Consider the following 19,358-nt stretch of genomic DNA (forward strand, 5'->3'; position numbering starts at 1 on the left):
AATATTGCAGTAAATATTTTCATCTACCCCAAATCTACTGCCATCTAAATATTAATGAAAGAAATGAATTCTCTTCTAGTTTAAAGAATTAATTTTTTAATAGAAGTGTTTTCATTACAATAGATGTATCACCAATTTAAATTGTTCATGCATGCATGCACGCACCCCTTGAGAGAATGACCTATCCTTATACAATTTCACGCACCCCTTTGGAGTTGACACACTCTTTATGATTTCATGCACCCTTTATGATTTCAAGTACCCTTTCAGAGTTGATGCACCCCCATCATATTTTCACGCACTCTTTTAGACTTTCACGCACCCTTTTACACTTTTGCACATTTTTGCACCCACTCGAAAAAATGCACCGTTTCGAGAAAGTGCCCACCCTTTCACTCATTTTTGTATCGTTTCAAAGAGACAACCCATACAACCCACACACATCTTGACTTAGTTATATCCATCATTTTGTAAATGTATAAAGGTATAGAAATATCAATTATTATATCAAAAATTAATTTGTTTTTTATCTGTAAATTTTATTCATTATAAAAAAATTAAGCTTAATTCGTATACTCTGAAATATAAGAGCTTAATCTGTGAAAACTGTTATAAATGGAAAGAAATAAGATGAAAGGTATTTTTGGAATGAAAAATGCCAATTGCTTAAAAAGGTAAAAGTTGAGAAATCTTGTTGAAAAATGTTAAGGTGGCAAATTCGGTGTCTATTTTAATTCATTTCCTTTTTTTAGGCTTCACAAAAAGTTAAAAAAAAAAAAACGGTTTTTGTACTTGTTTTTAGTATTTTTATTCAGAGTTTGTGTTTTTGTTATCGCTTTGGTTATGCTGAGACTGGAAAAGAAAGGGTTTTAAGATCTGAAAAGAATGGGTTCAGAGTGGTTGAATTGAGGGGTGAGTAAGAGTAGAATATTATTGTTAGTTGGGTATTTTATGCAACCTGCATGGTTAAGAAGAGTCGATAACTCTTGTTGCCAACACTGTGTGAAATGTTTAGAAATGTCTGTGGAAGTCCTTTCTACATGTGAGATGCTAACTTCCTTGGTAGATGAGGTAGGGATTATGAAGAAATGTGTGGAGGCTATTACCATGAATGCTTTCAAGTAGCAACTGGTATCGGGTTGGTCTCAGTTAGATTATGGTGGCAAATCCACTAATTTCACTGTTGGGTGCCTTGATTAATAGATTGAGAATCTCTCAATGCTTTAGATTAAGTATTATCAGAGTTATCTGTGCCAGGGGAAGCTTAGGTGTTTGGCTAGATAGTATTATTGCATATTTAATATATTACAGTGTACTAGAAGATGTTGAATTTCAAATTTGGAATCCAGCAAGGTTGAAATTGAGCTCTATAACAGTAGAAAATGACCAAAGAACTATTGTGGAAACCCTTGCAAATCTTTTGCCAACTGAGAAAAGCTCTTCCATTCCATATAATTTTCTTTTTAGGATTCCAAAGATGGCAATCATGGTAGATACGAACTATAAAAGAGGATCATTTTTCGATTGGAAATGGTTTCACTTGATGATTTCCTTATACCATCCATCTAGGCTGGTGATTCATTATTCGATGTTGACACTATCCATTGAATACTAGTTAATTTCCTACAACGGATTGAAGATGAAGAAAATGAAGAATATGGTTATCAATTGGAAGGCTTTGGTTCTCCAGGCCATGGTTCTTTGTTGAAAGTAGAAAGACGATGCTTTTCCGGTAGAGATTCTCCTGATCCTTACTTGAGTTTGTAGAAATTCATTGCTATGATTGAGATATTGCCTGATTATGCTCGAATTATTGATGATGGGCTTTGCAGAGTAGTTGACAAATATTTGAAGGTAAGACATTCAAGATTCATGATTCTAAAATCATAAGTAAACCCTGGAAAGTTGCCTTGATGATTCCTCTTAACTGAAGATATATGATGTATTTTTCTTTGAGATGCCTATCAAGTCTCAATTAGTATGATTGGCATTGCTAAAGTGAGCTATTTTGTTTATTTGCTTTCTCCTTTTCAATTTTAATTTTGGTCAATGTTTTTCATATTCTCTTCTAGGCTCATTCAACGTTGACTGGACATGTTTTTCAAGTCTCAACGATGTTTTTCATAACCTCATTTTTAGTCCTTTTCAATCCTTATCTAGAACTTTTGGAGATGGGTTCCTATCATAAAGAAAAAACAGTGGTGTTACCAGTGCAGCCATGTCCCATTGAGATAACTATGCATCCTTAAGGAGGGAAAACCAAAATCTAAAAGCTTAAGATCTCTAAGAATGAGAGTGAGGTGAGTTCATGCACCCACACACTCAGGGTCCAGCCTTGTGTATAACCTTTTCAAGAATGAGAGTGAGGCACACAGACACATGCGTTCACACACACATACATACTCAAGGTTCAGCCTGGTGTATAACCTTTCATTGGTTTACAATCACTGGTTAAAATTGCTAGTTACACATACACACACACATACACACAAGGTTCAGCCTTCTGTATAACCTTTTATAGGTTTGAAATCATTGGTTGTGTATGTGTATTGTGTCACACACACACACACATACACACATTGATCACTTGTCTATGTGTATTGTGTCATAGGCTTCTGAATCTAGCATAATAAAACTGCCTATACGGGATCTCAAGCTAACCCACTTTTAAGGTTCAATCTTGTGTATACCTTTTATAGGTTTAAAATCATTAGTTGTCTTTCATTTTAGACTCATCAGTAGAGCCTTCTAATTCTCCACTAATATGTATCTTGATTTAGCACGAAATTTATGTAGAATTCAAAGACAAAGGCATGCTTGGAACAGTGAATCTTCACTAGTTGCAGATAGAGGTTGGAAATGAATACCAAAGGGCATGTGAATCTTCACTGCTTGCTAGTCACGAGAGAGATGTAGAATATGTTTGGATATTTCACATCATTTTGGGTGATAAGACAAGACTCATTAGATATTTCACATCAATTTTTATTTTTATGTATTAAAAAATGTTACAAGAGTTGGTGTAATACAAATTCAATGACACATGTTACCATTATTTCAATATCAACATAAAATATTCTACAACAGTCTAACTAAAGGTGGATTTAATTTGAACTAATTTCGAATCGTTATTTAGCTTGACTTTAATTGAAGTTCACTTCGCCGACTATTCTTGCAACTTCTTCTACAATTTTTCTCTATTTTTTTATCTACAATTCTTCTTATTCTCTTACTATTTAAATAAGCTAATTTGATCTTAAATCGATCATTTTAAATTCAAGTTAAACCAAATTGATAATTTTTCGAATTCAACTCAACTCAAATCTATCCCTCAACTTAACAATTTGATGACATGAGACAAATGTAAATTCTAATATGCATTCTTAACTCTGAGATAATTGTAAATTATTTCTCTCACTTATGAAATGTAAGATTGAGGTCTAAATTGACTTGACTTAAATTTAATCTAATGTCAAATTCACTCCTAAAAGTTAACTTGAAAAGGAAGGAGTGTTCAAGTCATGTTGATGTCATTTGACTAAAATTTATTTTAAAATTTTAATTATGCCAATTGTTATGTTAATATTATACTGATATCATCAATTTGAATAATTGGTTAAACCAATCAACCCATCAACGAGACCTTTAACTAAATCTACGTTTAAAAACAGTGGTATATACACATCATAATAATTCAATAATTTAACCATAAATACAAATTTCCACAAATAGTTCAAGGAATTTAATATGATTCCATCCTTCAAAGTGTAACATCTCTGGTCTAATAACCCAGCCTACTGTCAAGATATTGTCCACTTTGGACACACAGTCCATCATGGTTTTGCTTTTGGGCTTTGCAACCCAAAACACGTCTTAACAGTTTAAGGAGCTCACAGGCTATTTAATTAGTCAAATTCTCCTACCACTAACCGATGTGGGATATATAGATAGAGTATAGACAGATCCAACATCTCTCTCATGCTTTGTCGATGTGGGATTTGCCTAAGGGTATCACATACACCCCCCCTAACGAGACTCAACGTCCTTATTGAGGTTTGCCCTACCATCGTTCAAGAGGACATGTGGAGCTGCTCTGATACTATTTGTAACATCTCTGGTCCAATAACCCGACCCATTGTCAAGATATTGTTCACTTTGGACACACAGTCCATCATGGTTTTGCTTTTGGGCTTTGTAACCCAAAATGCGTCTTAACATTTTAAAGAGCTCACAGACTATTTAACCAGTCAAATTCTGCCACCATTAACCGATGTGGGATACATAAACAAAGTATAGACAAACCCAACATCTCTCCCATGCTTTGTCGATTTAGGATTTGCCTAAGGGTATCACATCAAAGTTCTTTTAACTAGGGATTGATTTGATTCGAAATGATGTGAATACTATTAATCTAATGATCTCGAACTGGGGTTTCAATTCAATTTGAGAGCACCTCGTGTTTTTATTCAATGATATTATTCATCATTTTAACGATAGTGTTTACTTAACCGATGATCATTTGATAATACTGTACTCTAGTTAAAATAAGTTTGAGCTTGAGCCAACTCTAGGCTTAGCTCATATTGAATCCCACCTTACATTTACCTTTTCTAAAGAGTTCCATACTTAAATAATAAGACTTCAAACTACCACTACTAAAGTACTATGGCACATGAAAAACCTAAGTAAAACTCCTTTTCTGGGTGTTAACAAGGGGAAATGGTGGGAATGACACCACTCTCAAGATTACTGCCTGATATATGAGATGAAAAATATTGATCCCTTGTCATGAATGATGAAGAAGCTGATTCTGATGTTGATTTATCGGTAGAATGTATGGAGGTGGATTCAGAAAATGTTGCATCAGTTTCTGGCATCATCTTCAGTATGTTTTCCAGCTCCCTTGCTACATCCAACATGGATGGCCGACGTTCTGTCTTGTCATGGCAACAATTGAGGGCCAAAGCTACAAACCTCTCCAAGCACTCAGATGGGCAGGGTCCCATTCTATTGTCTATGACGGAGAGCATCAAGCCCGATTCACAAGCTGCATTCACCTGGATATAGGTTTTGTTTTCTCATAAGAAAAAATGCAACAGAGAATAGATATTCAAGAAAGAGTTTTCTGTGTGAGAAAGTACCTCGCGAACTATGTTTTTTCCATGTGATATTGGTTCCATGCCAGTCAAAAGCTCCAGGAATACAACTCCGAGGCTATAAACGTCACTTTTGTCTGTCAACTTATGAGTTAAAAGGAATTCTGGATCAAGGTAGCCCTGCATGTATATGATCATTGGATATGTGTATACTTGTTATGAAGATGGATATTTGTTGAGAAAGATTAATTTTGTAAACCTTTATGATCCTGGAACGTGTGAATGAGCCAAGTTATATAGATTCAAACTTACTGGTGTTCCCTTGACAATCGTGGAAACATGAGTTGCCATGGTTCCTTGATCATCCAGGGCCGGAGCAAGCCGCGAGAGTCCAAAATCAGCAACTTTAGCAATAAACTTGGAGTCCAGAAGTATGTTGCTGGCTTTGATATCTCGATGGAACACAGGCGGGTTTGCTTCAGTATGGAGGTAAAGAATCCCTTTAGCTGCATGTAATGCAATGCGGACCCTCATACTGAAATTGAGGCGTGCCTTATCTTTACCTACATTTAAATTTCACCATCAAAATTTTAAGCCAGGGAAAGAAAAATAGAAGGGGTTTCATACCAGAAAGCCAGTGTCTCAAGGTTCCATTAGGCATGTACTCATACACCAGCATCTGCATAAGTACCAAGAACACAAGCAGATGGTTCATATCTGTGATTGAACAAATTTGTATAGACCTTTTTTTTTCTTGGGTAAAATATTCACAAATCAGATGTCTTGGCATCTACAAGAACATACCTGCTCCTCTTCTTCATCACAATAGCCCAACAAAGCAGCCAGGTTCCGGTGATGTAATCTTGAAAATAATTTTATCTCTGTCAAGAATTCCTTTTGGCCCTGTAAAGATCCTATTTCTGCATGTTTTATGGCGACAATTGTATTGTCAGATAAAACTCCTCTATAAACCCTTCCATAACCTCCTTGACCAACTTGAGTTGAGCTGTTAAAGTTGTCCGTTGTCGATGCCAAATCCTTGAACTTGAAGGCCTTCACTCCATCAATTTTCGTTGAAATTTTTCTGGCTGCAAAGTGTAAGGAAGTTCACACTTCTTTCCCCGTAGTATGCTAATATTGAAGATCTTGCAAAAATAAATCATAGGTAGTTGTATAAGAAAGCGCACACAAATGCCTTCTTGACATTGATTGCTGACTTCTGGCATGTGTTCTTGTCACCACGAATGTTAGAGTTGCCGTTATTGCCACAGCACCGGCAATGGCTCCAACTAAAATTGCTGCCAAAACGCCTTTACTAATACTACTAGTCCTTCTTGTCACAGGAATCACTGAATCATAAGTAAAAATCAAGAGAGCATTTATAAATTGCAACCAGCAGATAAACAGTTTTACTAGAACAAATTAAAGAGCAATGGCAAGCTTAGATACATACTACTGGCATAAGGTCCAAGGAGAGTGAAGTTAAGCAGCTCATATGGTCCAAATATTTCATTAGCAGAAAATGCCCAGGATGTAAATATGCTTCCAATTCGGTGCACCTCACTTAGACTAAACATAGTTGTGTTGGCTGGAGGAAACAGCTTCAAATACATCCTTAGACGAGGTCCTTCCTCCCAAACAAACGAATCAATTGATAGTTGATATAAGCTTAAGTTGAGAGAAGTAGTCACATATGCTGAAAAGTTGTTGGCATATGGAGGGAAATAATAGAAATTTGGACTTTGTAGCCGGTATCCGATTCGCAAAGGTGCTGCACAGGCACATAAATCACCAGATGCTGGGTCATATTCGTAGAAATTATCCAGGGGACATGCCTGAGTAGGACACTTTGAATTGGTTGGTATTGTAGGTGTCCCATCATCTTCTGTTCGAGAATCACAAAATTGGCCTATGTTTGGTATATTTGCATTTGTGCAGATAGGATTGCCGCCAAGCCTAAACGTAAACCGATAAAATGAAAAGAAATGAATGGCAAACTTAAGGAGCAATATGCAGATCAGCTTTTCCAATATTAAAAGTATTTGTAATTTTTATGATGACCAGAATGACCGGAAGATAGTAGAAAATCAAGTAGTAAAGAGGAAAAATATAATAAACATATGACATCTTGGGGCAATAACTTGACTCACTATCAAGATATTGTCTCTTTTGGACACAATGTCTGGTTTTGCTTTTGACATTGAAGAAGTTCATAAACTATATAACTAATCTTCTCTTATCATCCCATAAATACTCCAACATTTGTCTTGTACTTTTATACCAATCTTCTCTTATCATTTCATACATACCTAGCATCCATGGCTAAGGAGTAAGTTATTTAACCAATCTTCTGTTATTATCCCATACATACCCATCATATCTTCCATGCACTGATACCAATCCTCTTTTATCATTACATATATACCCCACATCTCTCCGATGTTCTAATGTCATTTGTAATAATCCGGTTAAATAATTTGACCTATTGTTAAGGTATTGTCTATTTTAGATGCAGTCTATCACGATTGAATTCAAGTGGTGACTTGAATTCTAGTAGGAGTTAGGATCTTATTTGCTAGTTAGTCTAATCGAACATAATGGGTATGACTTTTGGATTGGAGTGACCTATTATACTACATGTACGACTTATTGTGGAAATGTGACCAATAAGTATATGTGTCAAATAACTGTCAACTAGAGTTTGTACACCAAAGTTATATTCAAGAGTATGTAACGTAAGTGAGAGTGTGTGCCACAATTAGAGTGCACTAAGATTACGAGCTTAGAAAGAGAGAGCATAGAAATCTCTTCTTCATTCATAGTGAAATTTTCTCCATTATCTATATGTGGTTTTTCCGTATCGTGTTTCTAAAGTAAATACTTGTGTTCCTGTATTGAGCATTTGTGCATTTTTGCTGTTTGTCTTTTTAGGTTTCGTAACATCCTCATTCATAGTGTAATTGACTAGCAACATATTCCTAATAAGAAAACAACATACCTGACTGTGACATTGTTTGGAGGATTTAGATCTCCTAAAATGCTTGAGAATGAATTGTTCCGCAGATCACTGCATTTTGAATGGGAACAAAGATAAATGACAGGCAAGAGATATGTTTCACAGAGCCAGGCTAACAAAACCAATGAAGCGAACTCCAAAAAAATTAACAAATAAGAACACTTAATTCATATTTCAGAATAATAAGTTGTCAAAGAGACATCCAGGAATTAGTGAAGCATAACAGCAAAGGAAAAAAGTTTCATTTTTGAGATCTTACAGTGACAATCTATCATTTGAATTGATGGGCTTCTTCTGCCATATGCTAGCTGGGATGGAACCATTCAAAAAGTTGTTCTCAAGTGACCTGAAGTAGAAGATAATTTGAAAATCTTATCCAGAGTGCTTAGTAAGATCATGGACATAATAATTCATTGGAAATGACAAGGAAAAGTTAGAAGTATATATGATCTCACAGTCTCTGAAGAAAAGGAAGCTCTGCAAAACTTTCTGGGATGGATCCAGTAAGATAGTTTTCTGACAGATCACTGATATGGCAAAAGTAAAATTACTCTGACATCCTCTCCATTTTAGTTATCTATTTTGAACAAAACTGTAAAAACACACCTATAGGCAAATTCCACACTAGGAGAATAAGGGAGAGATGTTGGATATGTGTAGATATCCTACATTGTTTAGAGATACTAAGATAAAACTGGTTAAATAGTTTATAAGGTTTTAAGCTGTTAAGATATGTTTTAGGTTGCAAAACTCAAAAAGAAAATTGTGATGCACTATGCATTCAAAGTAGACGATGTCTTGACAGTAGGCTTGGCTATTGGACTAGGATGTTGAGAAAAAGCAGAGTTACATACATGATTCTCACAAAATCAGAAAGCTTATCTGATGGTATGTGTCCAGTGAGTTGATTCCTGCTAAGATCCCTGTCACAAGTCCAGTAAAAAATATACAAGTTGAATTCCTGCAAGAGCTAATGCAACCTACTGGAAGAGAATTACAAAAAATCTGATACGAAATTAGAACAATACTCAAACTTACAGATTGTAAAACTTGTAATCCTGCTAAGATCAGGAACAGCTCCCTGCAAGCTGCAATTTCTAAGACTTCTGCCAATTTCGGGAGAGAAAAGTAAAGCAGCATCAGCATAGCCTATTCTTTGATGTATGGCAAAACAAACTATCATTTTGATGCTTCCAACAATAGTGACCAAGTAGTGATATTTGCAACCTGAAGCATCTATGTTCTCAGTATCAACCGTGACCACGACATGAGCATTGCACAGGTACTTCAGGTTTCAAACTCAAACTGAAGTAACTTTTAGTAGATCCTGCTTTATAATCAGTTCATAGAAACTCTTTCTCTTGGGGTTCCTTACAAGTTCATGTGCTTTATGACTAGAATTATACAATCACTGGTATGTTAAAATAAAAAAAAAGATCTCAAGGCCTAACAATTCACATAATTGTTCAGTAGAAGAGTGTGATAAGAGCTGCACTTACAGTTTTAATAAGTTGGGAAAGTTTCCATACATGGGTGGAATTTCTGCACCAGCAAAGTTGTTGTTATCAAGTTGACTGCAGAGGGAAAAAAGAAGAGCAATATAATCAGTAAAATAATTTGCAATCTGATAAACCAATTTGCCAGTAAACCTAAACCCATTTGGAATGCCCTTAATTCATACCATCAATGAAGCAAATACAATCAAGCAGATATGTAGGAATAGTTAAGATCAAGTAAAAATAAAAATTGTGACAGTTTGGGGCAGACTAACATACAGTATGCGCAAAGCTGGCATCTCTGAGTATTCTGGTGGGAGATATCCGGTCAGGTTATTATTATCCACAAGCCTGCAAGCATGTGTTTAATCAACTGCATACCATTCATGACCAGATAACAGCTTTTACAATAGAGAAACAGTCCAAACAAAAACAATACTGCAGAAAATATATGATAAAAGCAAAATCTGTTTTATAAACTCACAAATGATGAAGTTGGGATAATTTGGAAAGCTCAGGTGGAAGTTGACCAACAATTGAGTTGTTGTTCAAGTGACTGCAATATTTAAGATACATCAGAAGACAAAATGAGGGGAAGAAATATAATTGCCTTGCTGCATGGTACAATCCTTTGGATCAAAAATCCTCTTACAGGTGTTTCACTCTGCTCAAGTTAGCAAAGGATTTTGGTATTGTGCCCGAGATACTGTTGACGTCTACTTGGAGTCTATCCAGGTTTGAAAGTTTGCCTAGCTCTTCTGGTAAAGATCCTGATAATCTGTTTCCATTCAAGAGTCTGCGCAAGCATGTACATCATACAAAGTATAGTATTCTCTAACAACATCATATTTGGATGGGAAAAGGACAATTTTCCACCCAAGTTTTGATAAAATGACAAATATATATCCGTAACAAATAAAAAATCTAAATACTTATTACAGTTTTAATCTGTTAGGATACACAAAAAAATTTTTGTTTGGGTTAAGAGATAAAATCGTTATTTTATCAGTATTATTAAAATAATTAAAATTATATCTTATTCCCCCTCTTAGTTTAAAAAATTAACATTTCCCTGATTGATTAAGTTTTAAAAAATTTACTTTTCCCCCCTACGATACCAAACCTAAAATTGAACTATTTTCTTTGGCGAACGGTGGACCAACAACAAAGGAACAAGATAGAGTCGTCCAAATCTGGACAAAGGGCATCGTCTAAAGAATAGACAACGCTTCCTCATCTAGTGAAGGACAACGAGTGTCATCTAGAGATGTGTCGCACCGATCGTTGGTGGTCGAAGGGAGGGGTGAAAAAAAAAACTTAGAATTTGGGGGGGGGGGGGAGTCACTTTTCAAAGTTTAGGTATGAGGGTTAAATTTTAATTTTAAAATTTGAGAGAAAAAAAATAATATATTTTTAAATAATAGTTTTATCCGTATATTTAACAAAAAATTTAACAGGCAATTTAGGGATGGATGCGTGTTTGAGTTTTTAATCTATTATGGGTGTATTATTAAGATTGAGCTAAAACTTGGGTGAGAAATAGTCCATTGCCCTATTTGGATATAAATAATTTTATGAACACCTGCATCTACAACTTACAAGTGTGATAAAGATGACAAATTCCCTATCTCCTTTGGTATGCTTCCTGTCAGATCATTCCACATGAAATCCCTGCCAGCAGACAATAAATGAAAAAATCTGTTGCCAAAACTGCATGATTAACTTGGGAGATATAAGACAAAATCTCATTTTCTTAAGATATCAACTTCTGTGAATTTTATGTCTCACAAAATTTGAAGATGAGATAATAGTCCAAGCTCAGGTGCTAATGATCCTGAAAGATTCATGTTCAGCAGCCGCCTGTATCAAAGATACAAATTTAGAATCATTAACTGTCACATCTTTAGAATATGAAGATTCGCCGAGCCAGAATTTAGGCAACTAAGAGCAAGACAAACATCAGGAAATTCCAAGTAAAAAGCAAACATGAAAGAGGTAAAAAGGGGTATTGGATGAACATACAGCTCCTGAACATGCAGGTGACCATCTGTCCCATTAATTGAGTCAAAACAAAGAACTCCAGTCCAATTTGATAGGCATGGATCTTCCTGGTTCCAGTTTATGAGACTGTCCATAGGATCGATTAATCTGCTCCGGACTGCTACCAATGCACTGACTGCAAATGGGCATTAGCAAATACATTCCTGTATGCTCTCTAAAGTTATGAAACCAAATATAGATACCTCTACACCAATCAGGGGATAAGGAAGTAATTATCTTTCAATACTAAACCCTCTGAAAAAGTAGAAAAGATACATATAACCCAACACCTAAATTCAAGACCTCATCAGTCCCTTGCTGTAGAATTGTTTCAAAAACAAGATCGTTCAAGAATAGGCAGAACATGATGAGGCAGATCATTTATGTGCACAAATGATGCACCGTGTGATAAAAAATTGTCATTTACACCTGGTGGGATGCTTGGAAACCAGGTGGCTGTTTGGTGTATTTTAGATCTTTCAGTTTCTTTGTATGACTTCAAACACTTGACTGACTTTACACTGACGGCAAATTAGGCAGCAGAAATCATCTGGTATTCAGGATATAATGTGTAATTTAGTGCAGAAAAGTGCAAAACGATATAGATGTTATAAATGTATTAAGAACTTGAAGATGAGAAAAGCTACAGATGAAAACTTGGTAGTGAGAGATATGAAGTAAATGGCGAAAAAATAAGAAAGAAAAAACCTAAAAGTTGCCGCAAGAATCACCTTCTGAAGGATCTGTAATCCGAGCAACTGCAAAAACCACCAAGTAACCACAAGACGCCACATAAAGAAATCCACAAAATCTCATCCCTATCATCTTGATACCCTAAAAAGCTACCAAAAGCAGAAATTGCAAGTGTCAGTGATAATTTGGAATTAACAGAATATTTGATTCCCGCAAAAGAATGTGCATTTAAACCCCAGAAGATCATGAAGCATGATGAAAGGGACGGGAACAATGAATTCAAATTTTCTATCAAAATGCTAGTCTTATAGACTTACTTGGCGAATGGCGATCATTAGTTGATTCTTCTTCTTCTTAGTTCAAAAACAAAAAGATAACTATAGCCACAAGTGGAACAATCAAATTTATTGCAAGAAAAATATCTTAAAACACCCGAAGATAATATCTTACTTGACAAGAAACAAATGAAATATGTGAATCCGAAACCTTGGAGCTGGCAGCGTAAAAACTCAACCAAATGAAGTCAAGCAGCCCTATGGTCCTTGAAAGCTAAAGCAAACAGATCAACACAGACCAACAAAAATTAAGTTTCTGATAAAATGTTGTCGTCTTACATGTTAGGTTATGGTAGCAGCGGTAAGAAATCTTAATGTTTATTATAGTGGAAGATAGTTTTTCCTTGTTGACGCAGAGAAGTATAGGAAGATCATTCTGTAGCTTCTCGCTATTACGGATGAAAGATCTATCCATGCTCTTGTTTTCATATTAGTTTGAGTAAGGAGAAGCTTTTGCTTCAGTTTTTTACTGCTACAATGAAGATGGACTTTCTGTAAGTCTACTTGTTACACAACTCGCATGATCTGAACTTGAATCATGAAATGTTGGGGCCACGACGGGAAGACCAAATTACTCTTCCTGGTGGCCATATCCGGCACAGCCCAATGCCGCCTTTAATTGTATGTCATAAACTATATGATCAAGTCAATCCAAATTTATCCATCACCCCAAACAATTAAGTTGAATGTAGCATTTCCCAGTCCCAAATGCAATTGTTTACCCACCAATTGCAATATCATTTCCGAAATGATTTGGTCACCATCAGCTAAATTGTTTGCAAGATCCGATGCCATAGACAATTCAACAACAAAGGGCATTCAAAAAGGTTCTCTCAGCACTGCTTTCTCTCTTGGAAAAACCGCTCCCACTTGATGCCATTGAAATGAGAAATACAAAGTAACTTATGAAAAGGCAACTACAAGCTTTTTAAACCTTTGAAGTTCCTTCAAATGCATACAGGCATATATTCAATTGCACGGACACTATTGAGAGCAGCCACATAAAATTTTTTTAGACAAGTCAGCAGCTTTGATAGGTTTAGGAGCCAATCACAATAACCTGTCTATCAGTACCGACATCAATAGATATTAGAGGTTTTTTTTTTTTTAAAGACAAGTCAGCAACTTTGATAGGTTTTTTTTTTTTTTTTCAAATTTAATTTTCTAAGCTTAGTAAAGATATTAGAGGTTGAAAAGAAAGGAATCTAGACAATGAAAATTCATCACAGAAGCAAAAACACTGGCATAGTATGGCCAGAGTGTCAACTACGTTACCAAGGTTTACTTGAATGTTAGAAAGAAGACTCTATATTAACATAATATTGTTTTCCCAGTTGAAGTGTAGGCAAAATTAGTGCCTGACATCAAGAGGCAAGTTGTAGAAAATTCAAGTGGAGAATCTCTCAACAAAATAACAAACAAGATTTTCTCAGTAAAACAATCTATAAGGTTAACAAAATTAATGAAATATTTAAACTTCTAGAAAGAAGATCTGAGTTTAAGTTTCTGTTATATTTGTAAAATATTGATTTATTTGGTGCTCTAGGTTTGTCTGTCCAGCCAAAATGGGTGGGGTCTGGAAATCTGAAAAGAACTTGCAAAAAAGAATAAAGATGTAAAATGATGGCAATCTTCAATTCCTTTAATTTCTTTATAGAAAATTTATCATAAAAGTAGAACCACTAACACATGAGAATAACGTTAACCTTAAAAGAGAAAAACCTCGATTAAAGTGTCAACTATGTTATTGGTATCTAGTGGACCAAAAGCAACATTAGTATCCAATTTACACGTCAAAGAGGCTGTAGAAAACTATGTGAGCAATACGTTTTCCCCATATTTGGAGGATTGGAAGTCATGAATTGAACTTTTAAATAATCGCAGTTTGTTTTTCCTTATCAGTATGTTATGCCCAAAATTCTTACCCATATAATGGGGAGATGAAAAAGTGAGTCTTCATGTGAAAGAGATCAAACTTAAACAACTTTATTATTTACTTACTTGACAGGGAGTTGAAGGTTGACTGCCAAACTTATATGCACCAGTTTACACAATGCTAGACCATCATTTTGTTATTGTTTTACAATATTTTGTAAGGGAAATATTAATGAAACAATAGATTTTTCTTAATCGTAGCAGCTATTTCTGATAAAGAATCACAAACAAGAAAAGCCCATCTCTCTAGCCACGACTAAGAAAAACGCCTGCCACGATTAAGAAAAAGGTAACTCTTTCTCCAGTTCTCTTCAATTCATCAGCTTGTACATGTCAAAAAGAGAAAAGTCGTGCAAGTAAAGTTGTGCCCACTTTGAGGTTATTAACGTAAGTTTCAAGTTCATTCTCCAGCCTTACATGGTGAAGAATGTTATTTGACTCACTGAGTTTAAATGTAGTTGATAAAAGAGATCATGGTTTCTTCATATTATCCTTTCCTTCATTCCTTCCGCTCTCTCGCTCCCAAGTTCTGCAGCTCCTTCATCTAGGGATGTACATAATTTGTTTTAAACTATAGTTTAGTTTATAAAATAATTTTTAAATTTATTTTTAAAAAATAATTTTCAATTTGAGTTATGGTTTAGACAATTTTCAAATTGAATCAAACTGTAAACCATAAACCATTTTACTTTTAAAAAAAATTATATTTGACAAAATTTTTTAATAAGTAATAAGGTGTACAACTTGTTTTTTCATATTTATTTTTTCATTTTCTTTGCATGTATATTGTATATATGTTTTATATTTATTTTACATGTTTATATTATATTCAAGAAAATTATAATTCAATTAATTTTATAATGTAAAATATATTTTGAAGCGAATGCTCTTAATAGGCTCGAATTGTAATCCAAAGTAGACCAAACCATATTTTTCCAGTTTAGTTTGAATTTTAGAATGGTTTGATTTGGTTAAAAAAATTTTCAAACCATTTTTTTTAGTAGTTTGAAAAAACTTTCAAACTACACTAAATCAGAGTATGCACACCTCTACCTTCACCATAAGGTTTGTTTGCAATGGATTGGATGTCTTGGTAAACATATTCCTTTCTTTAAAATTTTGATTATTTTTCTTCCAATGTTTTGATTAGAATAGCGAGGTTTATTGTCTTATTGTAGTTTTGTATGTGATTTTCTTTTTCTAAGCTTGCTTGGTTTTTTAGGGGGAAATTAATTAAAAAAGGCACCGAATTTACTGCCTAAACCTTTTTCGATAAGATTTCTCAATTTTTATCCTTTTAAGCAAGTGGTATTTTTATTCTAAAATTACCCTTCATCATATTTCTTTCCATTTACAACAGTTTTCACAGATTAAGCTTAATTTTTCTATAATGAACAAAATTTACAGATGAAAAACAGATTAATTTTTGATATAATAATTGATAGGCCAAAGGACTATTTCCCACCCAAGGTATGCTTTTTCTGCAAATTCCTACCCGTTAACTTTGGAAAACACATTTACCTACCCATGTGGACGTCAGGTTGACAGATTTAAGGGCAAAATCATTATTTTATCTGTAATATTAAAAATAAACTTAAATTTAATCTTCCAAACCCTAAAAACTAACACTTTCTCCCCAACCCAAGTTTTTAAAAATCGTATTTTCCCCCTAGGGTTTCCAAACTTTAGATTGAATTTTTTGGCAACGACCGACGATCTCCAGGCGACGTCTTTTCCTCCCCGACGTCTCCTCTTTCTAACCGTGTGTCATCTGACACTCCTAAGTGTCGTCGTCTACAAAGACGACGCACCTTCATCAAGACGAAGACGACGCCTAAGAGTTTCAAAAGTGTACGACTGGAAGGAGGGGCTGTTTGAGAGGGAGAGTAGGTGCTTGGAGATTGTTGGTCGTTGTCGAAAAATTTGGATCTAAAGTTTGGAAACCCTAGGGGGGAAAATGCAATTTTTAAAAACTTAGGTTAGGGGGAAAGTGTTAGTTTTTAGGGTTTGGGGGAAAAATGATATAATCAACGGACTCAGTTAAGTTTAACGGCCCATGGGTGGGTAAATGGTATTTTTAAAGTTAACGCGAGAAACTTTGAGAATTCAACATAGTTTGGGTGGGAAATAGTCCTTTGGCCTAATTGATATTTATATACCTTTATACCTTTACAAAATGATGGACATAACTAAGACAAGATGTGTGTGGGTTGTGCTGGGTGAGAAAGGGTGAGCGTCTCTTTGAAACGGTATGAAAATGAGTGAAAGATAGGCGTTTTCTAGAAACGGTGTGTTTTTCTGATCGGATGCGAAAATGTGCAAAAGTGTAAAAAGGTGCGTGAAGCTATGAAAGGGGTGTGTAAACTTCAAAGGGGTGCGTGAAATTGTAAAAGAGTGCGTCAACCTTTAAAGGGGTGCATGAAATGGTACGACAACGTTGAAGGGGTGCATAAAAAGGTGCAGCAACGCTGAAGGGGTGTGTGAAAGGGTGCGACACTTTGAAAGGGTGTGTCATAACCTGAAAGGTGCATGAAAGGGTGTGGCAATGTTAAAGGGGTGCGTGAAAGGCTGCTCCACTTTGAAAGGGTGCATCATAACCTTAAGGGTTGTGTGAAAAGTTGCATCATAAGGTCTGGCAACGCTAAAAGGGTACGTCACTTTGAAAGGGTGCATTATGGGGTATGACAACGCTGAAGGGGTACGTGAAAGGGTGCATCACTTTGGAAATGGTGCATGAAAGGGTGCGTCATAAGGTGCGGTAACACTGAAGAGGTGCGTGAATGTGCGTCACTTTGAAAGGGTACGTCATAACCAAAAGGGGTGTGTCATAACTCGAAGGGATGCGTGAAAGGGTGTATCAACGCTGAAGGAGTGCGTGAAAGCGTGCACCCAACTTGAAGTGGTACGTTGAATGAGAAAATTAATAATCTTTCAACAAACAAAACAAACATAACAGGAAGATCAACAGTTTTGGCTAAAACCAAAACTACCTACCCTCGATTCACACTCAACAAACCGACATAAAAAAAACTACGACAATGTCATCCAAGTCGTCTCAGGTACGTATATATTGTTAACATTGATTAGATTAGAGTTAGGGATATTTGAATTAGGATTTAGGTTTTTATTTCATTGGATGTTTGAATGTTGATAGGTTTTATTACAATATTATCAGTTTAAAATATAATGTGATTGATTTTGCTAGATTGATTGTGTTGGTTTTTTGTTAAAGGAGAATGAAAAGTTATTTTGGCTATACTGATGGACCTTCGTGCAACTATACACACATTCATGCACCCCTTCACACTTATAGATACACCCTTCGCAACTTTCACGACCCCTCTCCTAGTTTCACGCACCTTTTCAGAGGTTGATGCATCCTTTCACATTCACGCACTATTTACAATTTCATGCACTCCTTCATATTTTCAAGCACCCTTTCACACTTTCATTCACTCTTTTATATTTTCATGTACTCTTTCACATTTTCACACACCTTTTCACACGTTCACACACCCTTTCACATTTTCACACACCCTTTCACACTTTCACTCACCGCTTTCACACTTTGATGTACCCTTCACATTTCATGCACTCCTTCACATTTTCGTGCACCCTTTCACATTTTCACGTACTTCTTCACATTTTCGTGTACCCTTTCACATGGTCACATACCCTTTCACATTTTCATGCACCCCTTCACACTTTCACGCACCCTTTCATACTTTCATGCACCATTTCATATTTTCATGCACCCTTATATACTTTCACACACCATTTCATATTTTCACGCACCTTTTCACACATTCATACACCCTTTACAATTTCACACACTCTTTTACATTTTCACACACCCTTTCACATTTTCATGCACCCTTTCACACTTTCATGCACCCCTTCATATTTTCACATACCCCTTCATACTATCACAGACCCCTTCATATTTTCATGCACCCTTTCACTCTATCATGCACCTCTTCACACTATCACACACACTTTCACACTATCACACACCCTTTCATACTTTCAGACATCCTTTCATATTTTCATGCACCCTTTCACACTTTCACACACCCCTTCACACTTTGATGCACCCTTTATAATTTCACGCATTCTTTCACATTTTTTAGCACCCTTTTACACTTTCACGCACCCCCCACAATTTTTATGTATCCACTTACACTTTCATGCGTTTTCCATTGCAAAGCTTTTCATATTTTCAGTGGGTTTACCAGGGAATTGAAGTTAATGAGCACCCTGGGGAAAAAAAGTATAATGATGCTTATAATTTGTTTGCAAAGTTAAAAGTTAGAGGTCACGTGGAAATGGTAAAGGAAATCAAAAATACTCTTACTCATGTTGTAAGACCCTCAAGTATGTTCCAGGGGTAATTACGTCTTTTGACCCTATTTGGAGATATTTTCAAGTTTAAATATAGATAGATATATTAACATGTATGTGTGTGTTTTTAGAGATACATATATATATATATATATATATATATATATATATATATATATATATATATATAAAGAAATAAAAAAAAACAAAAAATATGAGATAAAGCTTATATATATAGAGAGAAAAGTCAAAAAAGTCATCTCATACCCTTTTTTCCATCATTCTCCCGTCTCTTCCATAAGGAGGTAGCTTTCCTCTTGCTTTTTCTGTGTTTTTTGAAGAAAAGTTTGTGATTTGAAAGGCTTTTGGAAGATAAATAAGGAAGGAAAATAAAAGGAAGCACTTT

At 35.3% G+C, this 19,358-nt stretch overlaps 1 protein-coding gene and 1 pseudogene across 1 annotated transcript in view; one reads left to right on the forward strand and one right to left on the reverse strand.

The window, feature by feature from the left end:
* Nucleotides 1-951: 951 nt before the first annotated feature.
* Nucleotides 952-2,249, forward strand: LOC123202241 (annotated as a pseudogene).
* A 2,258-nt stretch (nucleotides 2,250-4,507) lies between these two features.
* The window catches only part of LOC123202242 (probable LRR receptor-like serine/threonine-protein kinase At1g06840), a 30,107-nt gene continuing 15,256 nt past the window's right edge, over nucleotides 4,508-19,358 (reverse strand). The window contains exons 3-23 of the mRNA XM_044618069.1: nucleotides 12,380-12,482; nucleotides 11,631-11,784; nucleotides 11,397-11,468; nucleotides 11,208-11,279; nucleotides 10,261-10,404; nucleotides 10,093-10,164; nucleotides 9,888-9,959; nucleotides 9,612-9,686; nucleotides 9,151-9,218; nucleotides 9,111-9,117; nucleotides 8,967-9,035; nucleotides 8,568-8,639; nucleotides 8,372-8,458; nucleotides 8,095-8,163; nucleotides 6,550-7,052; nucleotides 6,284-6,445; nucleotides 5,901-6,184; nucleotides 5,724-5,775; nucleotides 5,409-5,659; nucleotides 5,142-5,276; nucleotides 4,508-5,057 (exon numbers count right to left, since the gene is read on the reverse strand). Coding sequence (XP_044474004.1) covers nucleotides 4,707-5,057; nucleotides 5,142-5,276; nucleotides 5,409-5,659; nucleotides 5,724-5,775; nucleotides 5,901-6,184; nucleotides 6,284-6,445; nucleotides 6,550-7,052; nucleotides 8,095-8,163; nucleotides 8,372-8,458; nucleotides 8,568-8,639; nucleotides 8,967-9,035; nucleotides 9,111-9,117; nucleotides 9,151-9,218; nucleotides 9,612-9,686; nucleotides 9,888-9,959; nucleotides 10,093-10,164; nucleotides 10,261-10,404; nucleotides 11,208-11,279; nucleotides 11,397-11,468; nucleotides 11,631-11,784; nucleotides 12,380-12,482 — 2,874 coding nt within the window. The 3' untranslated portion in view covers nucleotides 4,508-4,706. The remainder of the gene's footprint in view (nucleotides 5,058-5,141; nucleotides 5,277-5,408; nucleotides 5,660-5,723; nucleotides 5,776-5,900; nucleotides 6,185-6,283; nucleotides 6,446-6,549; nucleotides 7,053-8,094; nucleotides 8,164-8,371; nucleotides 8,459-8,567; nucleotides 8,640-8,966; nucleotides 9,036-9,110; nucleotides 9,118-9,150; nucleotides 9,219-9,611; nucleotides 9,687-9,887; nucleotides 9,960-10,092; nucleotides 10,165-10,260; nucleotides 10,405-11,207; nucleotides 11,280-11,396; nucleotides 11,469-11,630; nucleotides 11,785-12,379; nucleotides 12,483-19,358) is intronic.

This window comes from Mangifera indica, chromosome 18, assembly GCF_011075055.1.
Source record: "Mangifera indica cultivar Alphonso chromosome 18, CATAS_Mindica_2.1, whole genome shotgun sequence".
NCBI lineage: Eukaryota > Viridiplantae > Streptophyta > Magnoliopsida > Sapindales > Anacardiaceae > Mangifera > Mangifera indica.